This window comes from Mustela nivalis, assembly GCF_964662115.1.
Source record: "Mustela nivalis genome assembly, chromosome: 7".
NCBI lineage: Eukaryota > Metazoa > Chordata > Mammalia > Carnivora > Mustelidae > Mustela > Mustela nivalis.
The window spans coordinates 20,807,910-20,834,908 of NC_139026.1; the positions used below are offsets into that span (position 1 = coordinate 20,807,910).

Here is a 26,999-nt window from a genome sequence, read left to right on the forward strand (position 1 = left end):
TCATGAGATACTCCATTATCTATACAAAGTATTACTGTTGTTTTTAGATTCAGAGAAGAAAGAAAGCCATATAGGCAGAAGTAGTCTTGACGTGCTTTATGGACTAAGTAGCATTTTATGATTGGTTGTGAAAGAAAAGAAGAATCTCTATGGGTCTAGAAGAGCTCCCTGGTTCTTAGAAGGAATGGCAATAACATAAGCGAAAAGGCAGAAGCAGGAATGTGTCATTCAGAATGAGAGCTACTACATATATCAGCCTTTAGGGAACAGAGGGTTAGTGTTGAAAGGTATTTTTAGAGAGGCACTGGAGGCTTTAAAAAAAAAAAATAGAATAATTCTTGGGGCTCCTGGGTGGCACAGTTGGTTAAGTGTCCAACTCCTGGTTTTGACTTGGGGTCATGATATCAGGGTCATGATTGTAGGGTCCTGAGATCAAGTCCCATGTCGGGCTCCGCACTAAGCAGGAGTCTGTTTGAGAGTCTCTCTCTCTCTTCCTCTGCCCCTCCGACTCACCTTCTCTCACTCTAAAAGCAATGTATATATATATAAAAAAAATATATATATATACTTTATATATAAAACATTATATATAATATATATAAAGTAATATATAATATATAAACATATATAATATATGTATATACACACATACATATACACACATACATACATATATATGATTTATTTGTAATAAAAATAAATTTTTTTTAAAAAGAATAATTCTTATAAAATTCCTATTTTTATTCAACAGGTATTTATGGATGATAACTATTGTCTTCTAATAGTACTATGATCTGGGACTATAATACCTACTTTTTAGGAATAATATAAAGCTATAGATCTCAAACTGGATTACTCTATAGAGGTACTATAATGGGTTTGCAATCATACAGGCACCAAGCCTTGTTTATAGATTACATAAATAATAGATTTTAATATCTGTATCCATATGTATTATTATCAAATGCACAGAGTTTTGTTATGATTAATAAAATGGAAATTTATTGCTGCATTTTGTTATGTATTTTTCTCAAACAACAAATCCTAAAAGTATAACTTACCTATTGGATCTGGGCAGAGAATGAGGGTTTCTTTCTTTTTGCTTTACAAATTCAGGTGGGGAGACTTTGATTAGTTTAACTGGGCTTTTACCTACTCCTACTTACTCCTCAGGGGAGTTAATTGATTTGTAAATTTGGGAGCAGAAACTGAGCTTGTGTCACTAATTCTTTTTGTGATCTTCTTGCCTCCTGGGAGGATGTGCAGTTAAGCCTGTTATAGAATCTTCTCAGGCTTGGGAGACCTGATGTTAGTCTATCTAATTTTGGAATACAGTAATGAGAACCCTATATTACCTTGCACCTAAGCCACATTTTCTAGTATCTGCTATGTCACTAACCTAATTGATATTTTAATCCATTTGCATGAGTCTTTTCTTTTATCCACAGGTTGGCTAACTGTGATCTTTGGTCCAAATTTGACCCACTGTAAGTCAAATCTGGACAAACCCTTTCCATTACTTATTGTGTGTTCTACAACAGAACTCATTAGTTGTAACAGAGATCATAGGGCCTGAAAAGCCTAAAATATTTACTCTTTGGCCCTTTACAGAAAAGATTTGTGATTCCTGGGACTCTTATGTATAATGTGGTCAGGGAATCAGGAAGTCATTTGTTGTACTTCCTAAATTACTAAATGAATCCTATTACCATAGAGGCATTTATAAAAATTCTTACTTTGAAAACATGTATTGTTATTCAAAATGGTAAAAAGGGCTTTGTGTAAAAATGGAATGGAGTCAGGAATGGAGTCAGTCTGAGAGCTATTCAACTAAAGCCTCCAAGCCTAGTTATAGGAGTTCATCAGGACCCCTCACCATTACCAGATCAACCAACACTGAACATATGGCTGTGCAACATCATCATCAAACCCAGCATTTTGTTCTTAGGAATATGGTGATGTCCTTTGTCCCCCCCCCGCCCCCCCAATATTTAAGTTAAGTCTCAGTTATTTTTCTAACAGCTTGACATGGTTTGTCTCTTAGCTGTGAACCTTTTTATTTACTTAGGCTTGAATATTCAGTTTTTTAGTTCATTTATTCAGTGTTTATCCATTTTTCTAATAATTTGCTTTCTGTCTCTTTCCAAAAAAATATAAAGCTTTGGACTCCTCATATTGTAAAGAAAATCTTTTAAGTAAATAATTTTGGTTTTTTAATTTTTTTTTCTTTTCTTCTCTTTTTTGACTATAATGCTTTGTGGACAATGTATTCAGTCTTTTAATTACAAGGTTGCTTCATACAATGCACATTTCTCTTTGTTCATCTTGTTTTGGTGAAATACATTCTCTTTCTGTTGACTTCTTATGTAGATTATCTAGGTCTTTTACTGAGGCTTCATACTGAGCTCATCCTTATTTAGTTTTGCTTGGCATTTGGTGTGTTTTCAGTTGCATTTGTTGATTTATTAAGGAGATTATTCTTGAGATTTCACCATCTTCAATTTCACCTGGGATATGCAAATTTCTACATAATAACACCAGAAATAAAAATTAAAGTTCATTTATATTTGAAGTGGTATCATCACCTTCCTTAGGTGGTATTTAGACTCACAGAACTTTTTTTTTTTTTCTGAAAATAGCATGTATATATAGTTTTTAAAAAGATCAAGCAAGACAAAAGAGAATATGGTCTCTTTCCTCAGTGTTTGATCACCAAGTTTTAAATCATTCCTTCCAGAATTATTCTGCACAAATAAATGTGTACATACTTTCTTTTTGTACAATATGAACATATATTATATATTGTTTTTCCTTTGTTTTAGCTCAAAATATCAGAACCTACACATTTATCTCATTTTTTTTGAATGACTAAATAGTAATAATGGCTACATTTATTGAGCATTTAGGCCATACACTAAGGCACTATATTTAGGCATTATATTAAGCCCTTTTATTTATTTATTTATTTGACAGAGAGAGAGAGAGAGAGAGAGAGAGAGAGAAAACACAAGCAGGGGGAGTGGGAGAGGGAGAAGCAGGCTTCCTGAGCAGAGATCCTGATGTGGGGCTCCATCCCAGGACCCTGGGATCATGACTGGAGTGGAAGGCAGACACATCACCTGAGCCACCTAGGCTCCCTATTAAGTACTTTATAAAATTCATTTCATTTTATTTCAAATTTATTTCATTAGTTTTATCATCTCATTCAGTCACTAACAACCCTTTTAAGTAGATACTGTTAGTATTCTAATTTTTCCCAAGACAATTTGGCTGAAAATGACAGAACTGGGATTTTGTTTCCAGACTCTTTAACTACTTTTCCAGTTATTTCAAGTATTTTTCACCAATCAATTGCATCCATGTAACCAGCGAAGCTTGTAAAACAGATATCCAGCTCACTGTCAGAGATACTGATTGAGTAAAAATTGGGGGGAGAATAACAAGTCTGAATTATTAACAAATGGTCCATGTGGATTTTATGTAGTCTAAGATCTGTGGACCTCTGCATTATACTACACTGCCTCCTTGTATGAGTGATATTTATTTATTAAACAGTCTCTTAATGATAATCTTAAAAATAATTTCCAGTCCTTTAATATTCTAAAAAATACTTCAGTATACATCCTTACATGTACATTTTTATTTGTAGTCATGGGTTTAATTGTAGGAAAGGTTTCTAGAAGTAGAATTCCTGGGTCAAAGAGAATATGCATTTAAAATTTTTGTACACTTTGGGAGTTTTATCAAGAACATTTATCAAGGAATTTTTCCTTGCTGGTTCCTTGTTAATCAATAATTTTCCAAGGAGTAAAAATTTTAGAACACAAATAAAGGTTAGTCAGAAGGTATTTTTTTTTAAGCAGTTCCTTTTATTTATTCTTTTTAACCCTTGTACTAGTTTGCTTGGGCTGCCATAAAAAAGTACCAGAAACTACACAGCTTAACAGAAAGCTGTTTTCTTGTAGTTCTAGAGGCTAGACACCCAAAAATCAAGGTTATCAGTAGGGTTGGTTCCTTCATTTATTCAGTGTTTATCCACTGTGAGAGAGGATCTATCTGGTCCATGCCATTCCCCTTGCTTCTGTTGGTCTGATGGCATTCTTCAGTGTTCCTTGGCTTGCGACAGCATAGCTCCAGTCTTCACATGGTATCTTCCTTGTGTATATGCCTATCTCTAAATGTCCCTTCTTTATAGGGACACCAGTTACTGGATTAGGGGTTCATCCTAGTAACTTCATCTTAATTTAACTAATTACATCTGCACCACCTTATTTCCAAATATGATCACATTCAGAGTGAGTGGGTGTTAGGACTCTGACCTATGAATTTTGGGGAGATATAACTCAACCAGTAGTATACCCAAAGTGATACTGTTAGGTAGTACCTACACTGGTTTCTCAACACTTTCCTGTTAACATTTCTGCTGTAGTTTCAAATCTTAATTGACACCTCCAACTTTGAAGTGACTGATCAAGAGAAGCTCAACTAAGTATCAAGATCCATGGATATTAATTGGTGATACTTTCTAAAGGGGAACAATATCCTGACAACCATTTACAACTTTAATGATCACTACTCATTAAAACTTTTTTCATTCATCAGAGAGGCTTCTTAAGAGGCAAGCTTCCCTCTATATCACCATCCTCCCCAACACACACATTTCATTATTTAATATAAGGATTAAAAGTAGCAAGTGCACATAATTTTTTAGAAAGGATGAGTGATGATTATGCAATTCATATAAATAGTGTCTTACAGTACCATGATGCTTTAGGAATAATAATGGCAGTTTATCAACCCCATCTGTTCCCAGGCAAAGAAAGAAACATTTTAATAAGGCAAAAATCTAAAAACTGATGCTATCTAAAGATCTGCTTTCTAAAGGTCTCTTGGAACAATCGACAAATTAGCTGGAAAGAGGTTTGATACCAATACACTTAAAAAATGGTACCCATTTTTCCAAACCCTCATTAACACTGTTAATTTATATATTTAATTATAAATGAGATCAAGCATTATTCATATTTCTGTTTCTTATCAACTATTCCTGTCCTTTGCCCACTTTTTCCCTTAGGCTGATGATCTCTTTCATCTCAATTTGTAATTCTCTTTCAATAATAGATATTAGTTTTTTGTCATCTGTGTCAAAGGATTTTCCCGAATCTGTTATTTGTCTCCCCCTTTAAAAAAATATTTTAGTGGCTTGATAAAAAGCTAATATTTGCATGTATTCAAATTCATCAGTCTTATTTGCTATAGTTCTGGTTATATGTCTGGTAATAGTTCCTGTTTGAAGTCCATTCCTATTTTAAGATTATTATTACAAGGGTATTTACTTATTATTTAAATGTTTATCTGGAATTTATTTTGGTATAAGGAATAAAATATTCATCCAGCTTTTTTTAATCTTTCTGAGTGAATACTCAGTATCTGACTGGCAATTATTATATAACCCATTGTTTTCTTACTGATTTGAAATACCACCTTCATAGTATAATACATTTCCATAAGTATTAGAGTTTTGTTTTTTAAAATACTCTCTTCTCTTGCCTTTTAATTATTGCATCAGAACCATTTATAATTTATTTAAATATCTGCTAAAGGCTGATCTCCACCCCCTCCTTTACTTTTCAATTTTCAAATTGTACCTGGCTATTGTCACACATTTATTTTTCTAGATGTACTTTAGGATTACTTGTCAAGATCCAAGATGTAATAGGAGGGAAACTCGATTGCAATATTACTGCATTAATTTAAAACTAAGTGAAAGTGAAAGAATCAATATCTTTAAAATATTGAATCATATCATAATATAGCAAGGTATATTTTTCCATTGGCATTTAATTTTTATGTCTGTCTTTCAGTCCTTAACAATTTCTATTGCCTCCCTTTGTGATGCCTTCTGATGGCTTATTGTATCAGTTTTCCATTACTGGAGGAACCAATTACAACAAACTTAGTGGTCTAAAAAAACACAAATATATTATTTTCCAGTTCTGATAGTCCAAAATGTGTCCCACTGGGCTAAATTCAAGGTGTTGGTAAAGCTGCATTTCTTTCTAGAGACTCTAGGGGAGGAATCTATTTTTTGCTTTCTCTAGTTTCTATGAGCTGTGCCTATTCCTTGGCTCATGGCTGCCTTTCACCTTCAAACCCAGCAATGACTAGTCAAATCTCTCACATTGCATCACTCTGAAACTGACTCTTCTGCTCTTTCACTTACAATGACCATAATAATCCAGGATGATCTTCCCATCTCGATTCTTAACTTAATCATATCCACAAAGTCCCTTTTGCCATATAACAGGTATTCACAGGTTCTGGGGATTTTAATGTGGACATCTTTGAGAGGCCGTTGTAGTGCCTACTACCATCATCAATGTTCCTTTCCTCCAACCCAAAGTCTCTCATTATTATTTTTTTATTATTCTATAATTATAGTGGAGTCTTCCATGTTTGAATGTCATTGTAAGTCTTTAGTGGATAATTTTCTTGATATTGTGAGACACATTGGAGTAATAAGACCACTTCCAAAAGCTTTTACCTAATTTCAGTCATTTGGAATGGTGAGTCATCTCTAATTTTGAGAGTCTTAATCCTACACTCCCTTGTGTTAAGTATTACTGCTCCTGTTATTAGAAAAAGGATTCAGGAAACAGTTAAAGTATGCAGGTAGCTTGTTACAGTACTAAGCCAACACTTCTATTTTTCTTCTTATGTACCTAACGTCTTTAAACTCACCTAAGTCAAATCACCATCTTCTAGTCTCAAGAGATGCCTTGTGTTGATCAGACTAGGCTTGAAGACTTCCAATGAGAGAGAACCTGCTTCCTGCTAGGCAGCCAGTTTCATACTGTGAAGCTCTAATTGTTAGGAAGCTCATCCTGAGTTGAAATCTATCTCATTGTTACCATCACTTCATCTACTTACTTTCAGTCTTCTTAACCATAGAAAAATATTCTACTCTTCTACTTTTCAAATACTTATGATAAATGTTTCCCTTTACCTTTCCCTCTTTAATCTTTTTTTCACATAACATAGGTTTGAAACTCAAACTTTTCTTACCCATGTCCTTGTGGCCTTTGCACCTTTTCTAATTGTAGCCCTCAGTACCAGGTTGAGGGGACTAGGTATGGTCTCACTGCAGTGTTGGTTAAGCTGCTTCCATTTCCCCCATGCAGTCCATATATGCAATGGAATGTTACTCGGCCATCAGAAAGGATGAACACCCAACTTTTACATCAACATGGATGAGACTGGAGAAGATTATGCTATGTGAAATAAGTCAAGCAGAGAAAGTCAATTATCATATGGTTTCACTTTTTTTGTGGAACATAAGGAATAGTTTTGGAAGACATTAGGAGAAGGAAGGGATAAATGAAGGTGGGGGGGGTGGGAATCAGAGGTGGAGATGAACCATGAGAGACTATAGATTCCAAGAAACAAACTTTAGAGGGGAGAGTGTTAGGGAATGGGTTACCTGGTGATGGGTATTAAGGAGGCACATATTTCATGGAACTTTGGTTGTTATATGCAAACAATGAATCATGGAACACTACTTCAAAAACTAATGATGTACTTTATGGTGACTAACATAACACAATAAGAAAAGAAGAAGAATAGAGCTATGTTAAGAGGCGTGATCACAGTGATGTTCTAGTAATCTAGAAAAGACTCCAAGGTAGCTTTATTTCTGATAAAAAGTCACATCATTGCTACATTTGAGATATGATTGTGTCCGTACCCTGTGCCCCTGGTTGTTGCCAAGATTTTCCACAAGTCAGATGGCCTAGTATCTTTTGTCCCTTTTGATGAATAAAATCTTGTATCACCTTACAAGGATGGTCAGCATGATACAGTTAGCCTATCTTTTATGTAATTACTAAACTGGATAATTCCCAATTCTAATTAGCACAGAAGAAGGGAGAGCTGTCACATTTGGTAGTCTAAATATCATACTTCCATTGAATCAGCCAATATCACATTATGTTTATAGTATATTACACTGTCACTCAGACTGTCAGCTGTAACTCCTCATTTTTTTTCATGGTATTGTTAATCTATATACCTTCATACTGAAAATTTATAACTGATTTCTGTGCTAAACCATAGGACTTCATATTTAATCATGAATAAACTTCAACTTGTTAGCTTTAGCCTACCACTTGTGATTTTAAACTTTTAGAGGAGCACAGTGTAAACATCACATAAAAGCAGAATATGTAGACATTTTATTACTCCCGTTTGTTTTTCTTTGGGGGTTATATGTCCTATTAATTTATTCAATGCTCTTAATGTATGCACCTTTTTGAGGAAGTATTATTTTGTCCACGCATTGCACAATCAACTATATAACAGGTAAGCTGACTAAAACTAAGCATCGAAGCCAGACATTCCCTCAGGAGCTGTGAAGTTAGGCATTTAGGGACTTAGGGGCCTGTTCAGGATTCAGGGACAAGACATTATTAGGACATTATCTCTCCTAAGAAGAGAGCTACCAAAGACCAAGGCAGAGAACACAGTCCTATGTACCTAGGTATGTTGTTGTGGTTGTTGTTAGTATTATTATTAAATATTTTATTTATTTATTTATTTGACAGAGAGATAGAGCCAGAGAACACAAGCAGGGGGAATGGCAGAGGGAGAAGGAGAAACTGGCTCCCTGCTGAGCAGGCAGCATGACTCAGGGCTCAATCCCAGGACCCTAGGATCATGACCTGAGCTGAGAGCAGTAGCTTAACTGACTGAGCCAACCAGGTGTCCAGTATGTTACTATTATTAAAATATCAAGAACAGAAACAAGTCTAGGATCCAATAACCAGGCATTTGAATAAAGGTAGAGGTTAAATATCTAGAGAAAAGCAAAAACTGCTAACCAAATTATAGCCCAATTTTGCTAGACTAGCTACAATAAAGCCTTGAAGTTGAGTCACAAATTGTTGGGCCAGTTCTTTTAATCCCTCTGGTCCATTTACCAGCGTTTATCATCAAAGATACATGGCAGTTAACCTGTATATAAAAATCCACATTTCCCACTGTAAGTAAAAGGTATTGCAAAGGTTAGTAAATTGGTTGGGTTATATACTACTTAATAATGTATGGAAATTTTTCTTTCCCATAGTTCTGACATTAAAGATCTTGTCATGGTCCCTTTATATCTGTGATACAGTGTAGGAACAATAGATAAGCTGTCACAAGACCTCAATGAGAGCTCTGAATGCTTAATATTGGACAAGTCACTGAAGAATTCCGAGCCTTAATTTCTGGATGGAGATAATCATAACATTGATGGGCTGTTTGTGCAGGCTAAAAAAGAATCATCTGGGTAAATGAAATATTATTTACTTTGCAGACTATAAAACACTTTACAAGTATAAGTTGCTCTTACAGTGATTTGAATCTGTGATGGTTTTTGAATGACATTTTTTCAGGCTTCATTTGACAAATACTTATTAAGTGCATACTATATGAAAATGATGGTCATGGTCTTTGCTGCTGAGGTTCTTGAATCCTTGTGGAGGATAAAAAGGCCTTAAAATACTAAATAAATATTAACTATTTTATGTGTTTACTTTTAGCATGTATTGATAGAGTCTTATGAACATGGCACTTTGCTAGGTGCTAGACAAACATGTCTTTAGAAATTAATTTGATTTATCTTATAAATTAATGGGATTATGTTTAACCTCTGGTTTATTCTTCCAAATCTTATTATTTTAATCAGTTTACTCTCTGGACCATTAATGGATCTAATGAAATCATTCAATATAAAAACTCTGAGATATCAGAAGAGACCTTGTTAAGTGTTTAAAAAGAATCATCATGTACTATGACTAGAGCCTTTTATGATTCTCTCTCAAAGTTATGATGAAAGTAAAAGAGTTGATTTTTACATGAATAACTCTTAGTAACCTCATGCGAGTGTTTGAAAGTGAATTAATTGGGAGAAAAGCAGGATTGGAAGCAAAGAGACTAGTTATAAAATTGTTCTAACAGTTCAAGTGAGATAATAGTGGTGACCTGGACTAGGGTGATAGCAGGATTTGAGAGAAATAAAGGTGTTTGAGGTATAATTCAATGATAAAGTAAGGGACTTGGAGACTGGGTAGCATTGAGGAAGAATGAGAAACTTTTTAAAAATAAACACAAGGTTGATCATGAATGCTTTGACAGAGATGAATATGAGAGAGACTTATCCTACCAGATAGTAAAATTAATTTTAAGGTTTTAGTAAGCAAAACAGCGTGATTCTGGTACTAAAATAGATTGACATATGGAACCAATTAGAAAGTCCAGAAACAGAGTCAATTAAATGTAAGCATATGGTATATACCTGTTGTCACAGGAATTCTGTTTCTTTCTTTTTTTTTAAATTTAAACTCAATTAATGAATCTATAGTGTATTATTAGTTTCAGAGGTAGAGTTTAGTGATTTTTCAGTTCCATGGAACACCCAGGGTTCATTATATCAAGTGCCCTCCTAATGCCCATCACTCAGTTACCCCAACCCATCCAGCAGCCCTCAATTTGTTTCCTATAGTTAAGAGTCTCTTGGTTTGTCTCTCTTTCTGATTTTGTATTATTTTATTTTTTTCTCCCTTTCCCTATGATCCTTTGTTGTTGTTTCTAAATTCTACATGTAATTGTCTTTCTCTGATTGACTTATTTTGCTCAGCAAAATTACCCTCTAGTTCCATCCACATCATTGCAAATAGTAAGATTTCATGTTTTTGATGGCTGAGTAATATTCCTGTGTGTGTATGTGTGTGTGTGTGTGTGTGTGTGTATACACACATGTATATATACATATATATACACAAAATATATATATATACATATACATATATATAAACTTTTTTAAATCCATTCATCTGTTGATGGACATCTGGGCTCTTTCCATATTTTGGTTATTATGGACATTGCTGCCATAAACATTGGGGTGCAGGTGCCCCTTTGGATCCTTATGTTTGTGTCCTTTTGGATAAATACCTAGTAGTGCAATTGCTGGATTTTAGGGTAGTTCTGTTTTTGACTTTTGAGGAACCTCCATACTATTTTCCAGAAAAAAGCATATGACAAAATACAGCACCATTTCTTGATTAAAACTCTCTGTAGTGTAGGGATAGAAAGAACATACCTCAATATCATAAAAGCCGTATATGAAAAGCCCACAGCAGATATTATTCTCAGTGGGGGAAAACTGAGAGCTTTCCCCTAAGGTCAGGAACACAACAGAATGTCTACTCTCACCACTGTTGTTCAGCATAGTACTGGCAGTCCTAGCCTCAGCAATCAGACAACAAAAAGAGATAAAAGGCATCCATATCAGCAAAGAAGAAGTCTTATTTTCACTCTTCACAGGTGGACTCCATCCAAAAATTGCTGGAACCCATACAGGAATTCAGCAAGTGGCAGGATATAAAATCAATGCACAGAAATCAGTTGCATTTCTGTATACTAACAATGAGAAAGAAAAAAGAGAAATTAAGGAATTGATCCCATTTATAATTGCATCAAAAGTCATAAGATAACTAGGAATAAACCTAACCAAAAACTTCAAAGGACCAGTACTCTGAAAACTATAGAAAACTTGTGAAAGAAATTGAGGAAGACACAAAGAAATGGAAAAACATCCCATGCTCATGGATTAGAAAAACAAATATTGTTAAAATGTCTATGCTACCCAAAACAATGTACATCTTCAATGCAATCCCTATCAAAACATCAGGAATTCTATTTCAAAAGAAATAGCTGAACATGCACAAGAATATTCCCATAAAAGCAAAACATTAAAATTTCAGTATGATAGGATTAACTAAATAAATCATGACCATGTGTATATTGAGATTTAACCTTAAATTTTAAAAAGTATAGACACATTGTTGTCATTGAAACTTGTTCACACTGCATTATTAGAAATAAATCTATGTCAGATTATAAAGCATCACATATAACACACACATATTTATATACAACAACTTCAAGTAAGATTTATAGAAAAATCCCTTCACCCCAATTTGGGTGGGAAAATGCAATGTCCTTCTCAAGATTTCTATAGAATCTACAGGGTATCCAGTCTTGGTTCTCATGATCACCTCTTGCTGAAAACTCCTGTATCTGTAGAACTTTTTATTTCATTCATTTTTTCTCACTTTCTGTCTATTCTTGACTTTCTGCCCCACATCTACTGGGATAAATTACATACCCTGGTTACTTGTACCAAAAGACATGTTCAGAAATGTTACTAGCAAATTGTTCTTAATAACAAAATACCTAGGAAATGTTTAAAAGCCCACTGTCAGGAGAATCTGTAAGTGAATTATTTTATACCTATATAGTGAATTCCAATACCACATAGAAAAGAAATGAAACACAGAAACATATTGAAAAAGTCATAGAAGAGCAAGAATATTTTATACTGTTCTTATGAAATTCAAAGGCATGTAGTATGAAACAATTTATTCTTCACTGATAATTACACATATAGTTAAATTTCAACAACAATCCAAGGAATTATAAACACGAAGTTCAGAACAGAAATTAGCCCTAGTAAGGGAGGGAGGGAGAGGGACTAGAAAGGGGAACACAAGTGAGAATGGGGGTTCAATGGTAATGTTCTAAACTGAGTAGTGCACATGTGCAGATTCATTTTACTATTTTGTTCTAACACATATCCATTCTCTTTCGAGGGATACTATTCAGATTCTTATTTATGTGTACTTTTTTTTGACAATATGAAATATTTGAATAAAAAAGCAGTTTTGCTTTCTTTTTTTCATCATCTTATTCCTTTGGACCTCTTACTGTCTATAAAGAAACTGTGTACTGTAGACTTCTCCAATTAGAAGTAATGGCACTTTCTTCAGAGTGCACTTCACTGTTTGTTTGTTTTAATTTTTTTAAATTTCTTTTCAGTGTAACAGTCATCATTGTTTTCGTACCACATCCAGTGCTCCATGCAATCTGTGCCCTCTCTAATACCCACCACCTGGTTTCCCCAACCTCCCAGCCCCTGCCCCTTCAAAACCCTCAGATTGTTTTTCAGAGTCCGTAGTCTCTCATGGTTCACCTCCCCTTCCAGGGAAATTCCTCTACTCCTTTCTCTTCTCCATCTCCCCAGGTCCTCCATGTTGTTTGTTATGCTTCACAAATAAGTGAAACCATATGATAATTGACTCTCTCTGCTTGACTTATTTCACTCAGCATAATCTCTTCCAGTCCTGTCCATGTTGCTACAAAAGTTGGGTATTCATCCTTTCTGATGGAGGCATAATACTCCATAGTGTATATGGACCACATCTTCCTTATTCATTCGTCCATTGAAGGTCATCTTGGTTCTTTCCACAGTTTGGCATTCACTGTTGTTTAATATATATTTTTCTTTCCTTTGCACACACCCACACATCCACATACACACATTTACAGAGGGAAGCAGTCTGGGAGGATATACACCAAAATATTACTACTAGTTATCTGAGCATATTGCATTTTCATGTAATTTTTTCTTTTTCTTTGCATTTTCTAATATTTCTATAATAATCAGTATACTTCATTTTTAAGGGACAGCAAGATAATTCATCCTGTGTGGTTAAATTTCAGAATATCTTTCAAGGCCATTAAGTCTTCCTATTTCTTTGCAAACAGAGTACAGTTCCAGTCTAACCAAATCCATGAAGAATGGGTTGTTCTAATTAACAGGTTGTTCTGATTTTAGGATGAACTAGGGTTTAAACTAGACACTTTTTTCAAACTCTTTTTATAATCTTTTTGTTGTAATCTCAGTTTTTTCACTTTTGATATGCAAAACAGTAAGCAATACCAGTAAACAATAATAATAACCAAACTAAAAAGCAATTTATATCTGAACAAGGCAAATTCATTTCCCTAACTGCTACTTAGAATTTGTTAAAAAGGACATTAGAAAATGTTCGGTTGATCAGTAAGTACTTTTTGAGCACGTACTATGTGGTAGGACTTGTTTTAGATTCTGGGGGTAGAGTGGTGAACAAGACAAATTCCAGCCTTCAGGGAGTTTATAGTCCTCTGATACATTCACTTTACAATGAATGTGTGTGTGTGTGTGTGTTTAAAAGATTTATTTACTTATTTGAGAGACAGATCATGAGCAGGGGAGGGAGGAGTTGTAGAGGAAGAAGAAGACTCCCTGCTAATCAGGAAGCCCCATGTGGAACTTGATCCCAGGACTCTGGGATCATGACCTGAGCAGAAGGCAGATGCTTAACTGACTGAACCATCCAGGCACCCCTACAATCCCTACAATGTGTTTTATAGATAATTTTATCAATAGATAGTTCTACTGAAAGATTTCCAGTAACGAGGAGTTTCTTCTGTTGCTTTATAATGTATTTTTCAGCTATTGTTACATTAGTGCATTTTTATTTTAAAGATAACCAATATTATTAATTAATATTGTTTAGATATTGTTAGAGCATTGTTTTATTTATCAACTCAAATTTTCCCTTTTTGACTTATAACATAAGTCTTTGTTCTGCTTTTAAGAACTTAAGAGTAAATCTACCACAGCAGCTTTCCCCCCTTCCCAGCTTTGTGGGATAGCTCTTTAGGGATAGCCATTCATATACATTGAGAAAATTACTCTGCTGCTGTAGGGCTTCTCCAGGATAGTATGTTCCAGGTTTTTTCATCATTTTATCTGCGACATGGTTTTTAAATCATAGACCATCTTGATTGCTTTCCTCCAGATGCTTTCTACTTTGTCACTCTTTGTTGTTAAAAATAAATTACTCCCAATTTCCTGCTTTCAGTAGGGTAGAGTGAACATAATTGACTCTCTGATGTGTGAGGGCCTGGTATGATCTGAAAGCAATTACACTGACCTTGAATATTTACTCTACAGTACTGTAAATATCACCATAAAAAATAGGATCTTATACTAAATCTTTACTGCCCTTGGATTTATCCTGGAAGATTTTTTGAAAATGAATTTATTTTTTATTTATTATTTTATTTTGATAATGAATTATGCTTTATAAAGGTTAAAAACATCAAAAAGCATGATTAATTATGAAATTCATTATGCAGTTATCTGTGTTCTTCTCTAGTAAACTGTGCTTTCTGAGGGCAAGGATGATATCTTTTTAGTTTTTAAAAATCTCTATCACTTAGCATAGTCCTAAGTATATATAATAGATGCCCAGTAAATATTTGTTGAACAATTAATGCCCTGTATAAGCAGTTAAGATCTTGTGAAATGAAATGAATTCCTACTTTTAGAATACATCAAAGAATCAGTAGTATAGAATTGGACCTTAGTTTTATCCTAACCTGAAAAGAGAAACTTTAGTGTATTAGTTAGCAGTATTCACAGAGAAAAAATAATAGTGTGTTATGTGGGAATACTTTTACTTCTAAATGACAAAAAGTCCTATTAGCAATGGCTCAAATAATATAAGAACGTTTGTACTTAAGAAGCCTGGAGTAACTAACTAGTCCTAGGGCTCTTTCAGTAAGCTCAGTGATATCATCAAGGTCCCAGGCTCTTTTTATCCTTCTGTTGCCTGTTACCTTTTTGATCTTAAGCTTATTGCCTTATGGTCACAACATGCTTGTCCTACCTCCAGACATCAAAACTGCATCCAGAGACTGGAACCTGAGGATGGCTAAGCTCTCCAAGGGCCCCATTTTCCTCTGGGGAAAAAATATTTTCCCAGAAGCCTCCCTTTCATCCCACTGGCCAAACTTGAGTCATATGGCTCCGGCTATCTCTAGGAAGCAGGCAAGGGAGTAGAGTCTCAGGAATGACTATTAACTAGTTAAGTAAAAGTTTATGCCACAACTAGAAAATTGCCATTTACTACAAAAAGAGATCCTGACAGGAGATTATGAACTTTACTGTCAGTGGTTAATTCAGAAGAATCAAACTGTCAGGACACTTCTAAAAAGATCACTGATGATATTGGGGTTACATGATGGCATAACTTATTCAAACAGATGAATCAGCACCTCTTAATCACTTTTGGAAGAACTGATGAATCTGATTATCTTTTCTAGTTTTTATAAATCAAACAAGCTGTGTCTTTATCACAAAGCTATTTTTATTTTTTCTCCTTCCTTTCAGGAGTCCTATCCAAAGAAGAGGAATTACACTATGGAAATTGTACCATCTGCTTCTCTGGATACATTTCCTTCAGAAAATGAGAACTTTCTATGTGATCTCACGGACATAGCTGTTACAAAAAAACCTTGCTCCTTAGAAATCGCAAGGGCCCCTTCTCCAAGAACTGGTAATATTTCTTTTTTAAAATTAAAAAAAAATTTTTTAGAAGTAAGAATATTTTTTACTCACAATTGGACCAATTCAATTAGTATGCCTATGAAATTTTATCATTAATATTTTGATTTTCCCAAAATTTTAAACATGAAAGTGCTTCTTATAGTCAAACTAATCTTTTTTTCTTTTTTTTTAGCCTTTTGAAGTGTGTCCAGGTAGGTCAGAGTTTTTGATATAATGTCTCTTAACTTCCTGACAAGAACTCTCAAGGAGTGGTACTACCTTGCTGAAGGTACTTTGAAACCTTGCAATAGTGAAAAACATCTAGGTCAGACACAAAGCTTGGGATCCTTTAGAACTTCATAGCAGATTTAGTAGCAAGAGTCTTTTTATATACTTTTCTGCATCCTGTTTTCAGGTTATTGAAATGTACTCAGGTACTTTGTATATTTTATACATTTGATGGTATTTTTAGATCAATTATTTTATTTATTTGCCTGATAAATTAGTACACAAGGCAAGTAAATATTTTGCCCATTTTACTGATAAGGAAATTAGAGATAAGTGTCTTATTTAAGACCAATTCATGATGGGGCCTTTCTTAAACATGAATGTCTGACTGTCATCTTATCTGCTTTGTGTTACTTGAGCACCACCTCTAAGAAAGAATGCAAGTTAGTAACATGAAATCTAACAATGGAGGAACATTTCAAGTGGTGGTCAATGTATTCAATGTTGCAAAGGGGTTGTATGAGAAACTCTAAAGAGAGACATTTTAGATTTGACAATCTAATTGCTGATTAATTTTGAAAAGTAAGTTTTACTAGTGATGAGATGAAACCAGATTTTTGGAAGAAGTTAACAGAGAGACACTAGAAAATGGGAGTGGAGAGTACTGAAGATTAGAAGAGTTATGATAATCGATTAGAAGATTAGAACAGTTATGATAATAACATGAGAAGAAAGAGGTTCAAGGAAGTAGTAGCTGACTTATTTAAAAGGATAGGTAAGCCTTGGCCAAGTTTAGAGGTTAGAGGAATTAGAATAAAATGGGTAGAGAAGACTGAGTCCAAGAAAACACAGAAATTGCTCTCCCCAAAAAGAGGAGAAAATAAAGCATGGTCGTGAATATAGAGAGATTCTGAAATATGTATTTCCAAATGCATTAAATTCCTGGGTTAAGATAAAAAGTCAACAGCTGAAAAGAAGGAGCAGAACTTGAGAAAGGTTTAAAGTAAAATTCAGAAATTCCATTTTAGATAACAAACTGAGAAGTTTTATAGAAGTGGACAAATAGGTTTTTGAGCAACATTGAGGCTAGGGTATTGTATGAATCATAAGCATGCAGAAGGAAAATTTGTAAGATGAGGTAAGAGCATAATAAAATACTTATTGGAAAGGATGACTACCCAACATGGATGGCACTGGAGGAGATTATGCTGAGGGAAATAAGTCAAGCAGAGAAAGTCAATTATCATATGGTTTCACTTACTGGTGGAGCAGAAGGAATAATATGGAGGACATTAGAAGGCAAGGAAAAGTGAGTTAGGGGAAATTGGAGGGGGAGACACACTGTGAAAGACTTGGACTCTGAGAAGCAAACTGAGAATTTTGTAGGGGAGAGGGGTTGGGGAATAGGTGAGCCTGTTGGTAGATATTAAGGAGGGTGTGTATTGTATGGAGCACTGGGTATGGTGCATAAACAATGAATCTTGGAACACTGAAAAAATAAAATAAAATCTAAAAAAATTTATTGAGCATTGCTAAGGGCCAGTTACTGTTCTAAGTGCTTTATAGACCTTATTTCACATAAATCTTACCATGCTATAAGGTAATAATATCATTATTACGATTTTACAGTTGAAGAAACTGACACTGAAATGTTGGGTAACTTCCCACAGTTCTATGTTAATAAGGGGTAGACTTGTACTTGGATTGTCTGATCTATACTCTTAAATACTCTGTTATACTGAATTATATTGGGGGATGAAATATAGTTGAAATCATGAACGACATACTGAAATTCTCAAGAAATGTGGAGGTATGACTGGAAGTCTACATATGGTAAGCAATAAAACCAGAAAAAGAATGTTATAATAGGATAGCATAATCTTTGGAAAAGCAACAGATTTTGGATAAAGACAGAATAGTGGGTGATCAGAAGCAGTCACGGAGAGTGAAGATAGTGCCGATCCCAAACTATAGCTGTTGATAAGAATGAAAACTCTTCCATAGGAGAGGTAACCAGGAAATACCATGGAAGTTAGAGGGAAATCTCAGTTAATATAGGAAAATGGAAAGCATACATGAATGAATAGGTAAAGGCACTTAAATTAAAGCATAGGGAGTAGGGGTGTATCGGGGTGGAGGAATGAAAGAGTAAAGGAAGACAGGGATTTATTCATTAAACAATCAAAAATTATTGAGTCCCTTCATGTGCAAACCAGTGTTCTGTAAGCTGAGGATACAGGGATGAAAAAGACATGCACCCACGTAACAAGGCTGACTAGGTTTCTCCTTCTGAAAACAAGTAAGTATTCTGACTAAAAATACAGAAAAGAAAACTTCTGAAAAGCATTAAAAAGGTGACAGGAAGATTATATAAATTGAATAGCATTTAGATTAGGAACTTTTGGGGGGTCAGTAGGTTAGTAAGATAAAATCAGGCCAAAACATTGGTGAGGGTAGGAAGCCAGTAAATTACTAAAGCCACTTCTGTCCTGAGGGAATTTTCTGAACCTGCTGTTGAACTCTGGTCTTAAGCCCTCATAAACCTCAAGGTTTATGTACAGAAAAAACAAACAAACAAACAAACAAACAACTCCACAAAAACCTCCGTACCTGTCCAGCACAGAGATTTTAATAGCAAATTCTTCCTCCACAGAGCTGGAACTCCAAGGGCTACACCTCACAGTACTCAGAAATAATTCTGCCCCATAACCCCCACCCCAAGGAAAGGTGATTTGTCATGAGAAGAAAAAAGAGGGAAATTGCTGATGTGTTTTACCACAAACTGGTCGTCACAGTTTGTACCCACAATTTCTATCACCTGAATGGTACAAAAAATGTCAACCCATGAATTTAGTTTAAAGTAATACCCTCAGACTTCAAGCAGAGGCAAATGTAACCCTTCTAGAAAGGAACATGCTTTTTTCCAGGTCCCAAAGAATTTCTATAAATACTTTTCAGATTAAAATTAACAGTGTAAATAATTAAGTCTATAAGAAACCCAGAATCATAGAAATCAGAATCATAGAAACAAGAAAGAATAGATCCACACATGAAGAGACTTCAAATATTTGAATTATCAGATGCTTAAAAATGACCATGCTATTATAAACACACACTTACACATGGAGAAAAACTACCTCAAGTTTAAAAACTCAGTGGATAAGTAGATCAGCAAATTAGATTCATCTGAAGAGAGATTTTAGTGAGCTGGAAATTAGAGCAGAAGAAGTTTTACAGAATGTGGCACAGAGAGACAGAGATGAAAGATATGAAAGCAAAGCTAAGAGACTTGGAGGATACCCTGAGAAATTCTAACTTGTCTATTTGAATCTTCAGGAGAGGAGAGAGTGAGGCAAAAGTAATATATTTGAAGAACTAATTTTCAAAGAGGCACAGTCTTGTTCTTGCACTCCCATGGAGGTAGACAAGTGAATAGTTAATTTCAAGAGTGTAATTAGTGTTAAGGCAATGTTATACAAAGTGCTTTGGGAATAGAAAAGAGGAACACTTAACTTCACCTGGGAGCTTGGGAAAGACTTCATGAAGGAGAGGGATGTCTATGTCTGTTACCTATGCCACTTAACAAGCCACCCCCAAACTTAATTGTCTTAGAGGAACATAAAGTCATTTAATTTGTTCACAAATCTGCAAATTTGGCAGAGTTCATTTGGCAGAGATAGCCTTTCTGTGCCACTTGGTGTGAGCCAGGGCTGCTCAACTAGGGAAGAAAGGACCCATTTTCAAGATAGCCCACTACATGGCTGGCAAGTTGGTGATAGCTTAGAGATTGCCTGGGTTTATGGGCTGGGGACCATTTTTCCTCTCCATGGACTGCCTGGGTCTCCTCATCACATACTGACTAGATTCTGAGATCAAGCACCTGAAAAGAACCAGGTGGAAGCTATATCATTTTTATTATCTGGCCTTCAAAGTCATCACTTCTACTATAGTTCCATATTTACCTAGATTCAAGGGGAGAGAACAGGAACCCCACTTCCTAATGAAGAGTGTCAAAGTTACTTTGTAATAAGAAAATAAATGATGGGAGATACCTTTGCTGTCAGTTTTAGAAAATATAGTTTTCCACCATCTGCCCTTTGGGCACAATAATTTTATTCTTTTCCTATGCAAATTATACTTGTTTATACCTTCAAGACTTCCAGTCATCAGCCTTTTATAGCATGAGCTCCAAGTCTAGGTTCAGATGTTCATGAATATCCCTGATATAGTTCTGATGGTGCAGGTTCTTGACTGCTTTTGCTCTTGACAGTGATGATCTATGAATCAGACAATTTATCAGTCTCCTCTCTTACACACCAAACATATAATAGTGAATCAGGCATAGGAGAACCATAACTGATACACTCATCTAAACACAGGGAAAACCAAGCACATGGTGGTCACTAGCCTGTGGCAATTCTGAATCTAACCAGGCACAGTTCCTTGATTAAGACTCAGGTTTATGGCATAAGAGCTGTTCTCTGTGACATGTGGTTCCACCGTCTGAATCATTATTTTACATAAAAAATAGCCTGTGTTTATAGCTGAGTATCTTTCTCATTGCTTTTTGTCTGTTTAAGATTAGGGGTTTAAAGGGCTCTTTTCATTTTATATTTCTGTTCCTTCCAGTTTAGGCTGATATAATTTCTTTTAAAACTTTGTGGACTTTTTGTGTTCCAATTTATAGTCTACTCCATTAGACAAAAGCTTATCTCCAGATAAGCTCTTCCCTGCATTGGGCTCCTTATGAGACTTCTGTGAGATAATGTCCTTGAGATTCTTAGAAACCCTATTGTTAACAGGGAGCATCTGTGAGTCATGCCCTTAAAAATGCTTAGAGGGTCTTTTGTCTGGCTTAAGGATTCTATACAGCACCACTGAGAGCATTCTTAGGCCTGACGTTGTACCCTATCCAGATTTGATCATTGGCCTTCTTAATTTGAAAATTATTTGCCATTTGGAATGCCTGCAAATAATCAACTGGTTTTGTTTTTGTACCCAGAAATTCCTGGCTCTTTTGTATTTATTTGGTAGGTCATTCTTCAGTTCTCTTTTGGCTTGCATATTATCATAGGCAGCCAGATGAAGCTGGTTTGCTGCTTAAATATTCTTCCTGAAAACATCCTTAAATCATAGAGTTCATTTGGTTCATTTTCTGTTTTCCGTGCTACTGCAGATGTCAATGTTGCCAAACTTTCCACTACTACAACACAAATGATGCTTTGCTTTTAGCTTCTGATTACATTTGCTCTCCTTTAAGCTTTTACCAATAGCTTTCTCATAGTTCTGTGGGTTTCAAGAATCCTCTCTTCGGCCCTTATGGATTCCATAGTCACTCACTTGGAGTCCCTTCCAGCTTCTGTCAGCTGCCCAGTCACAGAGTTCATGCCACATGCTTTCGATTTTTGTTATGGCAGCACCCCATTTCCAAACATCAGAATCTATTCTGGTCATTGATGACTGCATAACAAACTACCTCAATACTTAGTGAGTTTTAAAAAGATTAATTTATTTTGTTTATAAATCTGTAATTTGGGGAGAACTCTGTAGGGACAGCTTCTTTCTGTCTCAAGTGTTATCAGCTGGAACAGCTTTGGGGGCAGGGGAGCTGAAGGATTCTGACTCATATGGCTGGCATGGCCTATTTAGACTGCCTCTAAGTGATAGTGTAAGTGATGGTAAGTGATGGTGTTCCAAGAGCAAGCATCCTAGGAGAAGTGAGGCAGAAGCTGAATTGCTTTTTATGACTTAACTCAGAAGGCAACATCATTTCTGTGGTAGTCAAGAGCTTACCTATATTTAAGTGGAGGGAATTTATTAATCTCTCCCCTTTATAGAAAAGGTTACTAAAGTCATGCTATACGAAGATATTCTTGTGGCCTCTTTTGGAAAATACAAACTTCTGTAATACTGAGTTGTTTACTGCCGTTACTCATTTTCAAGTGGGATAAGAGTTAATTTACATGGATATATCATTTTCCCTGATTGTGTTCAATCATCCAGATTCAGTATAAAAGAAGCCAGTTTGCTCCTTTGACCTAGGCTTAATTCATAATTATTGGTAGTCTGCACTTTTGACCATGACTGTGAATTCTAGGGGTGAGGGAGTCCAGATTTTAATTGGAAGAATTTTTCTTTTTAATGATATGCATAGGGATGAATACAAGTCAGAGCAGGTTCTGTTCTAATTCTAGATAGCACTTTACCAAGTGATCCCTACAGAATTCCCTCCCATAATCAACCTAGCAGATGGAAGAGAACATCAACATCACTGTTTGTCTTCTGTCTGGATGAGGATGCAGTCTCTGTCACTTTCCTTTGTTGATTCCATTAACCCAGAGGCTTTGCATGTACCTAATTACTAACAGGTCTCACTCTGTTATGTCTGGTCCCATGTGACTCATACCTAGCTTTGCCTCTTCCCTTCAGGGCCATCTAACTAAGCTGATGAACTCAAGGAAGTAACTGCCCTCTGTTGAGGCTACTGATGTTTTCCCTTTGTTACCAACTCCTTTACTGACCAAACATAGGAATTTCAATAAGTGGAGACATCTCTTGATGTACATGAGTCCTTTAGAGTCCTCACACTGAACCTGGTGGGTAACTACCTTGAAGTTTCTCATCCACTCAATAAATACTCATTGGATATTTATGATGTTTAAGGAAGTGTGCTAAGTGTTGTTGAATAAACAGTGAAAGTCATCATATTTATAAGCTTAGAATGTATTTAAATTAAGGGTAATAAGGGTAATGAGAGAGGTAAGCGTAAGGTATTCCAGGAAGATAGAAAGGAAGAGATTGAGTAAGAGCTTACTAGAGAGGGTGCTGCCTGATACGAGCCTCAAAGAAGGAGAATTAGATGCATGGACGAGAGGTGTACGGCGTGTGGATGAATGGGAGGTATTATGCAGGGATCCAGAGGCATGGGAGAGCTCGGTACATTCAGAGACAATGACCAGCTTAGCATGGTTAAAGCATAAAATGCTCCTAAGGAAAAATACATGAAAGAACAAGAAGTGACATTCAGAAGTTTGGATTTCACCTGAAAGTAGAAGTGAACCATTGACAGACTTTAAGCAGGGACATGACGTAATGGGTTTTTGGTTTAGAACAGTCTCTCTGGAAGCAGTATGAAGACTAGATTGGACAGAGATGAGGCTTAAGACAGCATGATTAATTAGGAAATGAATGTTCAGTCTCAGAAAAAAAAAAAAAAAGCTGGTGGCCATTACAAAGGTAATGCCAACAAAGAGAGGAAAGGGGAACAAAGAGGAGAAGTATATAGGAATGGAGGTTATCCCTTTTCCCTTTGAAAATTCTGCCCTTTAAAAAATAAGAAGCCAAGGAAACTAAATAGTTATATTTGAGGGAATACATTTTATAGTTTTTGCTTAACTGTGCTGGATTAACATGGTTTAGGTTTACAGACAAAATGAGGATTTCAACACACACAGAAATTGCGTTCTGAAGCTTTCCTGGAGAGACAGAGAGAAGTGATAGAGGGATGACTAGGTCTTTACAGGGATTGTTATGTGTTGAATTGTGCTCCACCCCCTCTTTTTTACTTTTAGTCACAAGTACATCAGAAGGGAACCTTACTTGGAAAATTTGGAGATAGAGTCTACAGAGGTAATCAAGTTAAAATGAAGTCTTTAGGTAGGCCCTAAACCAGCATGACTAGATTTCCTTTAAGAAGAGGGAAATTTAGAAATATAGAGAGATATGCAAAGAGGGGAGATGCTATGAAGAGACACAGAAAGAAGATGACTACCCACAAGCCGGAGAGGCCCAGAATAGATCCTTTCCTCATGTCCCACAGAAGAAATGGAACTTGATTTCAGACTTCAAGCCTCCAGACTATGAAACAAAAAATTTCTGTTGTTTAGGACACCCAATTAGTACCAATTTGTTACAACAACCCTAAGGAGTGATTTCAATGACTGTAACTGAGTATATAAATTTGATCATAGAAAGAAGGTGTGACTGAGGATCCTGGGCTTCTGAGGACAGACCTTGCCTGTCTTCCTCATTTCAGAGGCTAAGCACTTGAGGGTCCTGGTTGTGACTGGCAATGTTGTTCATGGATACAGAATATTCAATTACACAGAAAATCACAGTTAAGTATACATATTAGTTTCCTGTCTGTCTTTCTTTTTTTTCTTTTTCTTTTTTTTTTTTTTAATTTTAATTTTTATTAACATGTAATGTATTATTAGCCCCAGGGGTACAATTCTGTGAATCGCCAAGTTTACACACTTCACAGCACTCACCATAGCACATACCCTCCCCAATGTCCATAACCCAACCACCCTTTCCCACCCCCTCTACCCCCAGCAGCCCTCAGTTTGTTTTGTGAGATTAAGAGTCTCTTATGGTTTGTTTCCCTCCCGGTCTCATCTCGTTTCATTCTTTCCTTCCCAAACCCCTCAAGCCTCCCACACTGCTTTTCAAATTACTCATATCAGGGAGATAATATGATATTTGTCTTTCTCTGATTGACTTATTTTGCTCAGCATAATAACCTCTAGTTCCATCCACGTCACTGAAAAAGGCAAGATTTCATTTCTTTTGATGGCTGCATAGTATTTCATTGTATATATATTCCAAATCTTCTTTACCCATTCATCTGTTGATGGACATCTAGGTTCTTTCCATAGTTTGGCTATTGTGGACATTGCAGCTATAAACATTTGGTTGAAGGTGCCCCTTTGGATCAGTACATTTGTATCTTTAGGGTAAATACTAAGTAGTGCGAATGCTGGGTCATAGGGTAGCTCTGTTTTCAACTTTTTGAGGAAACTCCATGCTGTTTTCCAGAGTGGCTGTACCAGCCTGCATTCCCACCAACAGTGTAGGAAGGTACCCCTTTCTCTGCATCTTTGCCAGCATTTGTCATTTCCAGACTTGTTAATTTTAGGCATTCTGATTGGTGCGTTGTGGTTTTGATTTGTATTTTTCTGATGCTGAGTGATGTGGAGCACCTTTTTCTGTGTCTGTTGGCCATCTGGATGTCTTCTTTGCAAAGATGTCTGTTCATGTCTTCTGCCCATTTCTTGATTAGATTTTTTGTTCTTTGGGTGTTGAGTTTGATAATTTCTTTATAGATTTTGGATACTAGCCCTTTATCTGATATGTCATTTGTGAATATCTTCTCCCATTCTGACAGTTGTCTTTTGGTTTTGTTGACTGTTTCTTTTGCTGTGCCAAAGCTTTTGATCTTGGTGAAGTTCCAATAGTTCATTTTTACCCTTAATTCTCTTGCCTTTGGTGATGTTTCTAAGAAGTTGCTGCAGCTGAGTTCGAAGATGTTGCTGCCTGTGTTCTTCTTAAAGATTTGGATGGATTCTGTTCTCACATTGAGGTCTTTTATCCATTTTGAGTCTATTTTTGTGGGTGGTGTAAGGAAATGGTCCAGTTTCATTCTTCTGCACGTGGCTGTCCAATTTTCCCAACATCATTTGATGAAGAGACTGTCTTTTTTCGATTGGACATTCTTTCCAGCTTTGTCAAAGATTAGTTGACCATAGGGTTGAGGGTCCATTTCTGTGTTCTCTATTCTGTTTCATTGATCTATGTGTCAGTTTTTGTGCCAGGACCATACTCTCTTGATGATGACAGCTTTGTAATAGAGCTTGAAGTCTGGAATTGTGGTACCACCAACTTCAGCTTTCTTTGTCAACATTCCTTTGGCTATTCGGATTCTTTTCTGATTCCACATAAGTTTTAGGATTATTTGTTCCATTCTTTGAAAAAAAAAATGGATGGGATTTTGATAGGGATTGCATTAAATGTGTAGATTGCTTTAGGTAGCATAAACATTTTCACAATATTTGTTCTTCTAATCTATGATCATGGAACATTTTTCCATTTCTTTGTGTCTTCCTCAATTTCTTTCATGAGTACTTTTTATAGTTTTCTGAGTATAGATTCTTTGCCTCTTTGGTTAGATTTATTTGTAGGTATCTTATGGTTTGGGGTGCAATTGTAAAGGGGATCAACTCCTTAATATCTCTTTCTTCTGTCTTGTTTTTGGTGTATAGAAATGCAACAGATTTCTGTGCATTGATTTTATATCCTGACACTACTGAATTCCTGTACAAGTTCTTGCAGATTTAAAGTGGAGTCTTTTGGGTTTTCCACATAAAGTATCATATCATCTGCAAAGTGTGATAGTGTGACTTTTTCTTTGCTGATTGGAATGCCTTTAATTTCTTTTTGTTTTCTGATTGCTGAGGCTAGGACTTCTAGTACTATGTTGAATAGGAGTGGTGATAATGGACATCCCCACTGTGTTCCTGATTTTGGTGGAAAAGCTCTGTTTTTCTCCATTGAGAATGATATTTGGTGTGGGTTTTTCATAGATGGCTTTGATGGTTATGAGGTTACATACCCTTTATCCCTACACTTTGAAGAGTTTTGATCAAGAAAGGATGCTGTACTTTGTCAAGTGCTTTTTCAGCATCTATTGAGACTATCGTGTTTCTTGTTCTTTTATTAATGTATTGTATCACATTGA

General features: G+C 35.7%; 1 protein-coding gene across 15 annotated transcripts in view; it reads left to right on the forward strand.

Annotated features, from left to right (window-relative positions):
- The window catches only part of ANKS1B (ankyrin repeat and sterile alpha motif domain containing 1B), a 1,113,310-nt gene that overhangs the window by 409,697 nt on the left and 676,614 nt on the right, over nucleotides 1–26,999 (forward strand). For all 15 annotated transcript variants that reach the window (XM_082739199.1, XM_082739197.1, XM_082739179.1 and 12 more), the window contains exon 10: nucleotides 16,100–16,265. In XM_082739199.1, coding sequence (XP_082595325.1) covers nucleotides 16,100–16,265 — 166 coding nt within the window. The remainder of the gene's footprint in view (nucleotides 1–16,099; nucleotides 16,266–26,999) is intronic.